Source organism: Oncorhynchus keta, unplaced genomic scaffold (assembly GCF_023373465.1).
Source record: "Oncorhynchus keta strain PuntledgeMale-10-30-2019 unplaced genomic scaffold, Oket_V2 Un_contig_862_pilon_pilon, whole genome shotgun sequence".
Taxonomy (NCBI): Eukaryota; Metazoa; Chordata; class Actinopteri; order Salmoniformes; family Salmonidae; genus Oncorhynchus; species Oncorhynchus keta.
Genome location: NW_026290161.1, coordinates 134,287 through 149,229, shown reverse-complemented (window position 1 = coordinate 149,229; position 14,943 = coordinate 134,287). Strand labels below are relative to the sequence as shown.

General features: G+C 45.1%; 1 protein-coding gene and 1 long non-coding RNA gene across 2 annotated transcripts in view; both read right to left on the bottom strand.

Annotated features, from left to right (window-relative positions):
* Positions 1 to 14,943, bottom strand: part of LOC118381457 (mdm2-binding protein) — a 32,419-nt gene that overhangs the window by 4,675 nt on the left and 12,801 nt on the right. The window contains exons 7-8 of the mRNA XM_052512550.1: positions 11,514 to 11,609; positions 5,164 to 5,427 (exon numbers count right to left, since the gene is read on the bottom strand). Of these exons, the coding sequence (XP_052368510.1) occupies positions 5,164 to 5,427; positions 11,514 to 11,609 (360 nt within the window). The remainder of the gene's footprint in view (positions 1 to 5,163; positions 5,428 to 11,513; positions 11,610 to 14,943) is intronic.
* On the bottom strand, positions 5,980 to 8,747 carry LOC127926918 (uncharacterized). Its single transcript, XR_008125433.1, has 3 exons — positions 8,665 to 8,747; positions 7,092 to 7,187; positions 5,980 to 6,070 (listed from the first exon to the last, which is right to left on the bottom strand). It is a non-coding gene; the product is annotated as an uncharacterized LOC127926918 (long non-coding RNA).

Genomic DNA, 14,943 nt, shown 5'->3' with positions numbered 1-14,943 from the left:
AAACCCATTTCAGCTTGATGTTAACTACTGTTAGGCAAAACCCATTTCAGCTTGATGTTAACTACTGTTAGGTTGAAACCCATTTCAGCTTGATGTTAACTACTGTTAGGTTGAAACCCATTTCAGCTTGATGTTAACTACTGTTAGGCAAAACCCATTTCAGCTTGATGTTAACTACTGTTAGGTTGAAACCCATTTCAGCTTGATGTTAACTACTGTTAGGCAAAACCCATTTCAGCTTGATGTTAACTACTGTTAGGCAAAACCCATTTCAGCTTGATGTTAACTACTGTTAGGTTGAAACCCATTTCAGCTTGATGTTAACTACTGTTAGGTTGAAACCCATTTCAGCTTGATGTTAACTACTGTTAGGTTGAAACCCATTTCAGCTTGATGTTAACTACTGTTAGGTTGAAACCCATTTCAGCTTGATGTTAACTACTGTTAGGTTGAAACCCATTTCAGCTTGATGTTAACTACTGTTAGGCAAAACCCATTTCAGCTTGATGTTAACTACTGTTAGGCAAAACCCATTTCAGCTTGATGTTAACTACTGTTAGGTTGAAACCCATTTCAGCTTGATGTTAACTACTGTTAGGTTGAAACCCATTTCAGCTTGACGTTAACTACTGTTAGGCAAAACCCATTTCAGCTTGATGTTAACTACTGTTAGGTTGAAACCCATTTCAGCTTGATGTTAACTACTATTAGGCAAAACCCATTTCAAAGCAGATGTTAACTACTGTTTCTGATCAAAGAAACCCATTTCAATCCTGACGTTAACTACTGTTAGGCAAAACCCATTTCAGCTTGATGTTAACTACAAAGAGGTTGAAACCCTTCCAGCTTGATTTCTGATCAAAACCCACAGCTTGAAACTACTGTTGTTTCCCATTTCAAAGAGAACAGAGAAAACCCTGCTGTTTCTGATAACTACTGTTAGAACAAAAATTTCAGCTTGCTGTTTCTGATCAAAACCCACAGATGTTAACTACTGTTAGTTTCCCATCAAAGAGAACTACTGTTAGAAACCCTTTCAGCTTGATTTCTACTGAGAACAGTTGAAACCCACTTCAGTTTCTGATCGAACAGAGGTTGAAACCCTTTCAGCTGTTTCTACTGTTAGGCAAAAACCCTTTCAGCTTGACGTTTACTGATAGGCAAAGAGAATTTCAGCTTGAACAGAGAACCCTGCTGTTTCTGATCAGGTTGAAACCCATTTCAGCTTGATGTTAATTACTGTTAGGAAACCCATTTTCAGATGAGAACAGTGAACTACTGTTTCTGGTTGAAACCCATTTCAGCTTGAGTCTACTGTTAGGTTGAAACCCATTTCATCTTGACGTTAACTACTGTTAGGTCTGATCCCATTTTTCAGTTTGAGTTAACTACTGTTAGGCAAAAATTTCAGCTTGATGTTAACTACTATTTTGGTTGAAACCCATTTCAGCTTGTTTAACTACTGATTGAAACCAATTTCAGCTTGATGTTAACAGAGGCAAAACCCATTTCAGCTTGATGTTAACTACTATTAGGTTGAAACCCTTTCAGCTTCCTCTCATCACCATATTAACTACCAGGCAAAACCCATTTCAGCTGTTTCTGATCATCAAAATTCCTCTCCATTTCAGCTTGACTTAACTACTGTTAGGTAAAACCATATTTCTCTTTGATCATTCCCCACTGTTAGGTTGAAACCCATTTCAGCACCATTTCTACTGTTAGGCAAAACCCATTTCTTGACGTTAACTCAAAGAGAACAGAAACCCATTTCAGCTTTCTACTCATCACCCATTTCAGCTTGATGTTAACTACTAGAACAGATCACCATTTCAGCTTGACTTTCTGTTAGGCAAAACCCATTTCAGCTTCCATCATTCCCTACTGTTCCTCTCATCACCATTTCAGCTTGATGTTCCCTCTGGGTAAAACCCATATTTCAGCTTGATCATTTAACTACTGTTAGGTTCCTCAACACCATTTCAGCTTGATGTTCCCCACTGGGCTTCCTTCATCACCATAACTACTGTTCATTCCCACTTCAGCTTGATGTTAACTACTGTATTCTCTCCCATCATTCCCCTCTGTTAACTCTCATCACCAAAACTCCATTTCCATCATTTAACTACTGGGTTCCTCTCATCACCATATTCTCTACTCCATCATTCCCCACTGAAACCCATTTCAGCTTGACGTTAACTACTGTTAGGCAAAACCCATTTCAGCTTCCTCTTCTACTATTCTCTCTCCCATTTCTGGGCTTTAACACCATATTCTCCCATTTCCCCAGCTGGGCTTCTGTCATCAAACCATTTCAGCTCCATCATTCCCCCCACTGGGCTTCCTCAACACCATTTCTCTGATCAACCCCACTGTTAGGCTTCCTCTCATCACCATATTTAACTACCATCATTCCCCATTTCTGGGCTTCCTCTCAACTCACCATATTTCTCTCCATCATTCCCCACTGGGCTTCTACTGTCATCAAAACCATATTCTCAGCTTGATTCCCCACTGGGTTCCTTCATCCCATTTCAGCTTGATCATTCCCTACTGTTAGGTTGAAATCCCATTTCTCTTCCATCATTAACTACTGTTCCTCTCATCAAACCCATTTCAGCTTGGGCTTCTACTCATCACCAAACCCATTTCAGCATCTTTAACTACTGTTAGGTTCCTCTCAACCATATTTCTCTCCATCATTCCCTACTGTTAGGCTTCCTCTCATCACCATTTCTCTCTCCATCATTCCCCACTGTTCCTCAAATATTCCCTCCATCATTCCCCTCTGCTTCCTCTCATCACCATATTCTCTCTCCATCATTCCCTACTGGGCTTCCCATCACCATATTTAACTCTCTCCATCATTTCCCCTTGGGCTTCCTACTCATCACCATATTCTCTCTCCATCATTCCCTACTGGGCTTCCTCTCATCACCATATTCTCTCTCCATCATTCCCTACTGGGCTTCCCTCATCACCATATTTAACTCTGTCCATTTCATTCCCGTTAACTACTGTTAGGTTCCCCATTTCATCACCATATATTAACTACTGTCCATCAAAACCCCAGCTCTGGGCTTAACTACTGTTATTCTCTCCATCATTCCCCTCTGGGCTGAAACCCATTTCCCCTTGGGCGTTAACTACTGTTCCATCCCATTTCCCTTGGGTTCCTCTCATCAAAACCATATTCTCTCTCCATCATTCCCTACTGGGCAAAACCTCATCACCATATTTAACTCCATCTTCCCCTTAGGCATCACCATTTCAGCTCTCCATCATTCCCTACTGGGCTTCCTCTCATCACATATTCTCTCTCCATCATTCCCCTCTGGGCTTCCTCTCATCACCATATTTTCTCCATCATTCCCCTCTGAGCTTCCTCTCATCAAAGAGAACAGATTCCTGTCCATCAAAGAGAACAGAGAAATCCTGCTGTTTCATCACCAGATTCTCTCTCCATCATTCCCCTGCTGTTTCTGATCAAAGAGAACAGAGAAACCATATTTTCTCCATCATTCAGAGAAACTATTCTCTGTTTCTGATCAAAGAGAACAGAGAAATCCTGTTGTTTCTGATCAATCATTCCAGAGAAACCCTGGGCTTTCTGATCAAATAGAACAGAGAAATTCCCCACTGTTTCTGATCAAAGGGAACAGATTCCCTGCATCATTCCCCAAAGAGAACTTCCTCTCATCACCATATTTCTCTCCATCATTCCCCAGAAACCTTCCTTCTGATCAAATATTCTCAGAGAATCATTCCCTGCTGTTTCTCATCAAAGAGAACAGATTCTCCCTCCTCATTCCCCACTGGGCTTCCTCTCATCACCATATTCTCTCTCCATCATTTCCCCTCTGGGTCTTTGTGAAGTCTCATCACCATATTCTCTTTCCATCATTCCCCTCTGCAATTTTTCTCATCACCATATTCTCAACTCCATCATTCCCTCTGGGCTTCATCTCATCACCATATTCTCTCTCCATCATTTTGGGCTTCAGAAAACCTATTGAGATCACATGTTTCTCCATCATTCCCCACTGGGCTTCCTCTCATCACCATATTCTCTCTCCATCATTCCCCACTGGGCTTCCTCTCATCACCATATTCTCTCTCCATCATTCCCCACTGGGCTTCCTCTCATCACCATATTCTCTCTCCATCATTCCCCACTGGGCTTCCTCTCATCACCATATTCTCTCTCCATCATTCCCCACTGGGCTTCCTCTCATCACCATATTCTCTCTCCATCATTCCCCACTGGGCTTCCTCTCATCACCATATTCTCTCTCCATCATTCCCCACTGGGCTTCCTCTCATCACCATATTCTCTCTCCATCATTCCCCACTGGGCTTCCTCTCATCACCATATTCTCTCTCCATCATTCCCCACTGGGCTTCCTCTCATCACCATATTCTCTCTCCATCATTCCCCACTGGGCTTCCTCTCATCACCATATTCTCTCTCCATCATTCCCCACTGGGCTTCCTCTCATCACCATATTCTCTCTCCATCATTCCCCACTGGGCTTCCTCTCATCACCATATTCTCTCTCCATCATTCCCCACTGGGCTTCCTCTCATCACCATATTTGGTCGTGAGTGGAAAAGCAAAGCGAATACTTCTCATTTATTTATCCTGTGAAATATCTGTGTGTAAAATCTGGGATTTGATGAACAAATATACAGAGACTTGCAAACGTCCCAAGATGGAATGTAACGAGTAGAGATAGTGGGTGGCCAATACAACCTAGCAGTAGAAGACGATCACATTGTAATCTATTCCCCTACCAAGTTTATTGTTACAAAAACACCTTCTGTTGAATATAGTCTTTGACCTCTAGCACCTGCTCTCAACCACAGGATGTATGTACGTAACCTTTGACCTCCAGCACCTGCTCCAAACCACAGGATATATGTACGTAACCTTTGACCTCTAGCACCTGCTCCAAACCACCGGCTGTACGTACGGACCCTTCGCCTATATAGAACATGATGCCTCTAATATGCCATTTAACAGACACTTTTATCCAAAGCGACTTACCGTGCAAACATTTGTTTTATGTATAGGTGGCTCCGGGAATTAAACCCCTTATCCTGGCGTTGCAAGAGCCATGCTCTACCAACTGAGCTCCAGAGGACCATACAAACCTCACTAACCTCTTATAGGGGTGGGTGGCGTCTGTATCCCAGGATCGTCTCTTGATCCTGGGCAGGTCAGAGTTGAGGAGGGCCTCTCCATCCGGGACACTTCCTGGTTCAGACAGCACGGCCGGCGAGGGGGCGGGGCTTAAGGCGAAGGGGACGGGACAAGGTTCCTTGGAGCAGGTGGTCTGGGTCTCGTAGCGAATCAGACGAGACTGCAGCCGGATGAAGCCCTGGTCCCGGTCCAAGGCCTTGTGGCCCTGCTCGTCCAGACAAAACCTGGGTAGGGTCAAGAAATTAGTGATTCAAAACATAGACCAGTCTGGACCAGGGAGAAGAGAGACCTTAGTGATTCAACACAGAGGTCCAGGGAGAAGAGAGAGCTTAGTGATTCAACACAGAGGACCAGGGAGAAGAGAGACCTTAGTGATTCAACACAGAGGTCCAGGTAGAAGAGAGACCTTAGTAATTCAACACAGAGGTCCAGGGAGAAGAGAGACCTTAGTGATTCAACACAGAGGTCCAGGGAGAAGAGAGACCTTAGTGATTCAACACAGAGACAGGTCTGGACCAGGGAGAAGAGAGACCTTAGTGATTCAACACAGAGGTCCAGGGAGAAGAGAGACCTTAGTGATTCAACACAGAGGTCCAGGGAGAAGAGAGACCTTAGTGATTCAACACAGAGACAGGTCTGGACCAGGGAGAAGAGAGACCTTAGTGATTCAACACAGAGGTCTGGACCAGGGAGAAGAGAGACCTTAGTGATTCAACACAGAGGACCAGGGAGAAGAGAGACCTTAGTGATTCAACACAGAGACAGGTCTGGACCAGGGAGAAGAGAGACCTTAGTGATTCAACACAGAGGTCCAGGGAGAAGAGAGACCTTAGTGATTCAACACAGAGGACCAGGGAGAAGAGAGACCTTAGTGATTCAACACAGAGACAGGACTGGTCCAGGGAGAAGAGAGACCTTAGTGATTCAACACAGACACAGGTCTGGACCAGGGAGAAGAGAGACCTTAGTGATTCAACACAGAGGTCCAGGGAGAAGAGAGACCTTAGTGATTCAACACAGAGGACCAGGGAGAAGAGAGACCTTAGTGATTCAACACAGAGACAGGTCTGGACCAGGGAGAAGAGAGACCTTAGTGATTCAACACAGAGGTCCAGGGAGAAGAGAGACCTTAGTGATTCAACACAGAGACAGGTCTGGACCAGGGAGAAGAGAGACCTTAGTGATTCAACACAGAGGTCCAGGGAGAAGAGAGACCTTAGTGATTCAACACAGAGACAGGTCTGGACCAGGGAGAAGAGAGACCTTAGTGATTCAACACAGAGACAGGTCTGGACCAGGGAGAAGAGAGACCTTAGTGATTCAACACAGAGGTCCAGGGAGAAGAGAGACCTTAGTGATTCAACACAGAGGTCCAGGGAGAAGAGAGACCTTAGTGATTCAACACAGAGACAGGTCTGGACCAGGGAGAAGAGAGACCTTAGTGATTCAACACAGAGGTCCAGGGAGAAGAGAGACCTTAGTGATTCAACACAGAGGTCCAGGGAGAAGAGAGACCTTAGTGATTCAACACAGAGGGTCTGGGAGGGAGAAGAGAGACCTTAGTGATTCAACACAGAGACAGGTCTGGTCCAGGGAGAAGAGAGACCTTAGTGATTCAACACAGAGGACCAGGGAGAAGAGAGACCTTAGTGATTCAACACAGAGACAGGTCTGGACCAGGGAGAAGAGAGACCTTAGTGATTCAACACAGAGGTCCAGGGAGAAGAGAGACCTTAGTGATTCAACACAGAGGTCCAGGGAGAAGAGAGACCTTAGTGATTCAACACAGAGGTCCAGGGAGAAGAGAGACCTTAGTGATTCAACACAGAGGTCCAGGGAGAAGAGAGACCTTAGTGATTCAACACAGAGGTCCAGGGAGAAGAGAGACCTTAGTGATTCAACACAGAGACAGGTCTGGACCAGGGAGAAGAGAGACCTTAGTGATTCAACACAGAGACAGGTCTGGACCAGGGAGAAGAGAGACCTTAGTGATTCAACACAGAGGACCAGGGAGAAGAGAGACCTTAGTGATTCAACACAGAGACAGGTCTGGACCAGGGAGAAGAGAGACCTTAGTGATTCAACACAGAGGTCCAGGGAGAAGAGAGAACTTAGTGATTCAACACAGAGGTCCAGGGAGAAGAGAGAACTTAGTGATTCAACACAGAGACAGGACTGGACCAGGGAGAAGAGAGACCTTAGTGATTCAACACAGAGACAGGTCTGGACCAGGGAGAAGAGAGACCTTAGTGATTCAACACAGAGGACCAGGGAGAAGAGAGACCTTAGTGATTCAACACAGAGACAGGTCTGGACCAGGGAGAAGAGAGACCTTAGTGATTCAACACAGAGGTCCAGGGAGAAGAGAGACCTTAGTGATTCAACACAGAGGTCCAGGGAGAAGAGAGACCTTAGTGATTCAACACAGAGGTCCAGGGAGAAGAGAGACCTTAGTGATTCAACACAGAGACAGGTCTGGACCAGGGAGAAGAGAGACCTTAGTGATTCAACACAGAGGTCCAGGGAGAAGAGAGACCTTAGTGATTCAACACAGAGGTCCAGGGAGAAGAGAGACCTTAGTGATTCAACACAGAGGTCCAGGGAGAAGAGAGAGCTTAGTGATTCAACACAGAGACAGGTCTGGACCAGGGAGAAGAGAGACCTTAGTGATTCAACACAGAGACCAGTCTGGACCAGGGAGAAGAGAGACCTTAGTGATTCAGCACAGAGGTCCAGGGAGAAGAGAGACCTTAGTGATTCAACACAGAGGTGGGAGAAGAGAGACCTTAGTGATTCAACACAGAGACAGGACTGGTCCAGGGAGAAGAGAGACCTTAGTGATTCAACACAGAGGTCCAGGGAGAAGAGAGACCTTAGTGATTCAACACAGAGGTCCAGGGAGAAGAGAGACCTTAGTGATTCAACACAGAGACAGGTCTGGACCAGGGAGAAGAGAGACCTTAGTGATTCAACACAGAGGTCCAGGGAGAAGAGAGACCTTAGTGATTCAACACAGAGGTCCAGGGAGAAGAGAGACCTTAGTGATTCAACACAGAGACAGGTCTGGACCAGGGAGAAGAGAGACCTTAGTGATTCAACACAGAGGTCCAGGGAGAAGAGAGACCTTAGTGATTCAACACAGAGACAGGTCTGGACCAGGGAGAAGAGAGACCTTAGTGATTCAACACAGAGGTCCAGGGAGAAGAGAGACCTTAGTGATTCAACACAGAGGTCCAGGGAGAAGAGAGACCTTAGTGATTCAACACAGAGACAGGTCTGGACCAGGGAGAAGAGAGACCTTAGTGATTCAACACAGAGGTCCAGGGAGAAGAGAGACCTGTGATTCAACACAGAGGACCAGGGAGAAGAGAGACCTTAGTGATTCAACACAGAGGACCAGGGAGAAGAGAGACCTTAGTGATTCAACACAGAGACAGGTCTGGTCCAGGGAGAAGAGAGACCTTAGTGATTCAACACAGAGGTCCAGGGAGAAGAGAGACCTTAGTGATTCAACACAGAGGACCAGGGAGAAGAGAGACCTTAGTGATTCAACACAGAGACAGGCCTGGACCAGGGAGAAGAGAGACCTGTGATTCAACACAGAGGTCCAGGGAGAAGAGAGACCTTAGTGATTCAACACAGAGGTCCAGGGAGAAGAGAGACCTTAGTGATTCAACACAGAGACAGGTCTGGACCAGGGAGAAGAGAGACCTTAGTGATTCAACACAGAGACCGGTCTGGACCAGGGAGAAGAGAGACCTTAGTGATTCAACACAGAGGTCCAGGGAGAAGAGAGACCTTAGTGATTCAACACAGAGGTCCAGGGAGAAGAGAGACCTTAGTGATTCAACACAGAGACCAGTCTGGACCAGGGAGAAGAGAGACCTTAGTGATTCAACACAGAGGTCCAGGGAGAAGAGAGACCTTAGTGATTCAACACAGAGACAGGTCTGGACCAGGGAGAAGAGAGACCTTAGTGATTCAACACAGAGACAGGTCTGGACCAGGGAGAAGAGAGACCTTAGTGATTCAACACAGAGGTCCAGGGAGAAGAGAGACCTTAGTGATTCAACACAGAGACAGGTCTGGACCAGGGAGAAGAGAGACCTTAGTGATTCAACACAGAGACAGGTCTGGACCAGGGAGAAGAGAGACCTTAGTGATTCAACACAGAGGTCCAGGGAGAAGAGAGACCTTAGTGATTCAACACAGAGACAGGTCTGGACCAGGGAGAAGAGAGACCTTAGTGATTCAACACAGAGGTCCAGGGAGAAGAGAGACCTTAGTGATTCAACACAGAGGTCCAGGGAGAAGAGAGACCTTAGTGATTCAACACAGAGGTCCAGGGAGAAGAGAGACCTTAGTGATTCAACACAGAGGTCCAGGGAGAAGAGAGACCTTAGTGATTCAACACAGAGGTCCAGGGAGAAGAGAGACCTTAGTGATTCAACACAGAGGTCCAGGGAGAAGGGCCAGTCAATAAGCCAGTACTTGGTAGTAGATAAAGTATAAAAGAGCAGGGGGAGGGTTCCAGAAGGAACATCAACATTCACAAGACTGAAAGATCAGGACTAAATTAGCATAAAGAGAGAGAGAGAGAGAGACTAGGCCTCGACTTGTTAAAGTCTCTTAGGTGCCATTTACACGAGTAAAATAAGTCTAGTGAGATCAATCTCTCTTCAAAATTTGATTTGTAACTTTTCTGTTAACTCCGTGGATGTGGTATGTCCAAAACACATTCCTGCTTCATGTGTTGGTGCAGCTATTAGCATACCGTAAATACCATAGTATACGGGCTAACAAAATAAGGATCGCAATTCAAACTACACAGGATTTTCTCACTAAACCATATTGCACATAGTGTTGCACATAGTATTAATGCAATGATTCACAAATGTGTGGATATTTTAAAAGCCTTTCATTTTCAAATGTGTCTAATAGAGCAAAAACGCTGTGCGGGTATTACGGTAATTAAGGTAATTCTTGCAGGACCGTGTGGACTCAGATGGGGCATCAACCTCTTAAAGAGAGAGCTGACTCTAAATCAGTCTCTTTATACTGTACCACTCAGATGGGGCATCAACCTCTTAAAGAGAGAGCTGACTCTAGATCAGTCTCTTTATACCGTACCACTCAGATGGGGCATCAACCTCTTAAAGAGAGAGCTGACTCTAGATCAGTCTCTTTACACTGTACCACTCAGATGGGGAATTAACCTTTAGGAGGTAGTTTGGGAGACATCTCTTAAAGAGAGAGCTGACTCTAGATCAGTCTCTTTACACTGTACCACTCAGATGGGGTATCAACCTTTAGGAGGTAGTTTGGGAGACATCTCTTAAAGAGAGAGCTGACTCTAGATCAGTCTCTTTACACTGTACCACTCAGATGGGGTATCAACCTTTAGGAGGTAGTTTAGGAGACATCTCTTAAAAAGAGAGCTGACTCTAGATCAGTAGTGTCCTGTATGTATAAAGACACCTACTCTAGTCCATGGTAGTGTCCTGTATGTATAAAGACACCTACTCTAGTCCATGGTAGTGTCCTGTATGTATAAAGACACCTACTCTAGTCCATGGTAGTGTCCTGTATGTATAAAGACACCTACTCTAGTCCATGGTAGTGTCCTGTATGTATAGTCCATGGTAGTGTCCTGTATGTATAAAGACACCTACTCTAGTCCATGGTAGTGTCCTGTATGTATAAAGACACCTACTCTAGTCCATGGTAGTGTCCTGTATGTATAGTCCATGGTAGTGTCCTGTATGTATAAAGACACCTACTCTAGTCCATGGTAGTGTCCTGTATGTATAAAGACACCTACTCTAGTCCATGGTAGGGTCCTGTATGTATAGTCCATGGTAGTGTCCTGTATGTATAAAGACACCTACTCTAGTCCATGGTAGGGTCCTGTATGTATAGTCCATGGTAGTGTCCTGTATGTATAAAGACACCTACTCTAGTCCATGGTAGTGTCCTGTATGTATAAAGACACCTACTCTAGTCCATGGTAGTGTCCTGTATGTATAAAGACACCTACTCTAGTCCATGGTAGTGTCCTGTATGTATGAAGACACCTACTCTAGTCCATGGTAGTGTCCTGTATGTATAAAGACACCTACTCTAGTCCATGGTAGTGTCCTGTATGTATAAAGACACCTACTCTAGTCCATGGTAGTGTCCTGTATGTATAAAGACACCTACTCTAGTCCATGGTAGTGTCCTGTATGACACCTATAGTCCAAGTGTCCTGTATGTATAAAGACACCTACTCTAGTCCATGGTAGTGTCCTGTATGTATAAAGACACCTACTCTAGTCCATGGTAGTGGGAGCTGGCTGCTTGGCTGAAGGGGATCTGGGTCACTTTCCTGGGGGTCAAGTCTGGAGACATCTGGAATGTATTTCCCCTGGAAACACACAGAGACACATTATTGTACAGCGAATAACTACAGCGAATAACACACAGTACTGCAGTGAAGAACACACAGTACTGCAGAGAACACACAGTACTGCAGAGAAGAACACACAGTACTACAGAGAAGAACACACAGTACTACAGAGAACAACACACAGTACTGCAGTGAAGAACACACAGTACTGCAGTGAAGAACACACAGTACTGCAGTGAAGAACACACAGTACTGCAGTGAAGAACACACAGTACTGCAGTGAAGAACACACAGTACTGCAGTGAAGAACACACAGTACTGCAGTGAAGAACACACAGTACTGCAGTGAAGAACACACAGTACTGCAGTGAAGAACACACAGTACTGCAGAGAAGAACACACAGTACTACAGAGAACAACACACAGTACTGCAGAGAAGAACACACAGTACTGCAGTGAAGAACACACAGTACTGCAGTGAAGAACACACAGTACTGCAGAGAAGAACACAGTACTGCAGTGAAGAACACACAGTACTACAGAGAAGAACACACAGTACTACAGAGAAGAACACACAGTACTGCAGTGAAAAACACACAGTACTGCAGCGAAGAACACACAGTACTGCAGTGAAGAACACACAGTACTGCAGCGAAGAACACACAGTACTGCAGTGAAGAACACACAGTACTGCAGTGAAGAACACACAGTACTGCAGCGAAGAACACACAGTACTGCAGTGAAGAACACACAGTACTGCAGTGAAGAACACACAGTACTGCAGCGAAGAACACACAGTACTGCAGCGATCTGAAGTGAAACTAAACTCTCCTGTCCTCTGCACCCAAACTGATTAAGTGTGTAAAACAACTTCCTAATGGACTGACAGCTCGAATGTCTAGAACGCTTCTTAATTGAGTTTCTTTTAATGAACATAAATGACTAATGACTAAATATTCTTCTCTGCCTTCTGTAAGAGCACTGTCTGATATAGGCTCTTTATAAATCAGAGGAATTCAATTAGGCGAAAACCTTTTGATTCGAATGCATATCAGAGGTAGACAGCCACATGAAATCATCGTCGCTACATGGTGTCTGAAACATCCTAACTGAGTAGTTGTCTGCTGAATGGAGTGGATTCTCCTCGAGGGAAGAGAAAGTTAGAAACAGATTATTCAACAGAGTTTCAGACGGTGACAAAACTGATTTGCCCGGAGTTACACTGAAGCGCCAGAACACATTTCTACATCCATATTAGAAGCCTGAAATGTCATTTCATAGACTTTAGTCAGATAGAATGGGGGGGTCAGACAGATTGAGGGGGGTCAGACAGATTGAGGGGGGGGTCAGACAGATTGAGGGGGGGGTCAGACAGATTGAGGGGGTCAGACAGATTGAGGGGGGTCAGACAGATTGGGGGGGTGAGACAGATTGAGGGGGGTCAGACAGATTGAGGGGGGTCAGACAGATTGAGGGGGTCAGACAGATTGGGGGGTGGTCAGACAGATTGGGGGGTGTCAGACAGATTGAGGGGGTGTCAGACAGATTGAGAGGGGGGTGGTCAAACAGATTGAGGGGGGTCAGACAGATTGAGGGGGTGGTCAGACAGATTGGGGGGTCAAACAGATTGAGGGGGGTCAGACAGATTGAGGGGGGTGGTCAGACAGATTGAGGGGTGGTCAGACAGATTGGGGGGTGGTCAGACAGATTGGGGGGTGGTCAGACAGATTGAGAGGGGGTGGTCAGACAGATTGAGGGGGGTCAGACAGATTGAGGGGGGGTCAGACAGATTGTCCCGTTGTTGAGCTCCCCTCAGTAGCTGGGTTTCCATCCATATTTTCATGCAAATATTTGAAAAATATTTAAAATCCACAAGAAAATATGCGCATTTTCCCACCAAACTGACTTGTTGTGGATAAACATCAGTACGTGATGATGTAGTGCACATAAAATGTACTTCTTTGTTTTAAGTTTTCAAAAATCTAAAGTTCAATGTGTTTCCATTGTATTTTCAACTCTACTGATCAGTTTCTGTCAGAAAGACTGTTTTAAACAGCAAACGTGCCTATTCTGGTCTTAGTATGTACGTACGCTCTAGCCAACAGCTGTGTGGGTAGACTAGTCGACATGATGAGATCATTATGGATAACAGCGAGAATATCTATATTTGTCAAATCGGCAGTCAAGCGTCGATCATCACGTCACCAGAATAAGACCATAGATACTTATTGGAAAGGAGCATCAAGCTCATCGCCAAAGATTTGTATAACTAACCGAAGATAGACCACAGCCTGTCGTGTCCAATGGGAGCAAATGCATCATAGTGGGCAGAGCCAAGGATGAGCTAGGCGAGAGCCCATTGGTGTGTTCTAGCATGTATTTGCATATTTCCGTTAGGGAACGCCTACTTTGTGAAGTAGGCGTACCCAATAAGTCAATTCACCCTTGCACTCCTTCTAAACAACGCAAACAAATATATATATTTTGGCAAAGGGCAAAGTCTACTAATCGTAGTCCACTCTGTTCATAACAGATTCTAGTTTTGTGAACAGAAAACTGTATTGAGATCAAATGCTTCATTGACGAGGAAAATTTGCAGAATATTGGCCAAAATCCACTGCCGGCCACTGGGCTTCCTCTCATCACCATATTCGGTAGTGAGCGGAAAAGCCAACCGGATGCTTCAGATTTCTACATCCAGTGAAATATTTGACTCATTGTTCTATCCGTGTCATCACCGTGCACTTTAACCACTCCTGTGAAGTTCATCATCATCATTTATTTAATCTGTAGCTGCATGGTTTACCCAAGTCGTAGTGGGAGGACCACACAACATATCATCGCCTGACTCCAAGTTTACTTTCGATATGATGCGTACTCTCATCAACTGGTGTCCCCCAGGGCTCGGTTCTAGGCCCTCTTCTCTCTATATACCAAGTCTCTCGGCTCCGTCATATCCTGGTCTCTCCTATCACTGCTATGACGATGACACTCAGCTACTTTTCTCCTTCCCTCCTCCTGACACCCATCTCTGCGTGCCTGGCAGATATCTCAGCTTGGATGTCGGTTCAGCACCTCAAGCTCAACCTCGACAAGATAGAGCTGCTCTTCCTCCTGGTTAGTGTTAACTACTTTGGAGCACTCAGACACATATAAATTAACCAGGGAGGCTGAGAAGCTGTTGTACATCTAAATACGTTAGACAACCTTCTGTAGTAGAGAGAGAATGAGTCAAACCACAATGCCTTTGAACAACTCCCTAAAGTATCTGAACTGAACAGTATCTGAATTGAACAGTATCTGAACTGAACAGTATCTGAACAGTATCTGAATTGAACAACTCTCTAGAGTT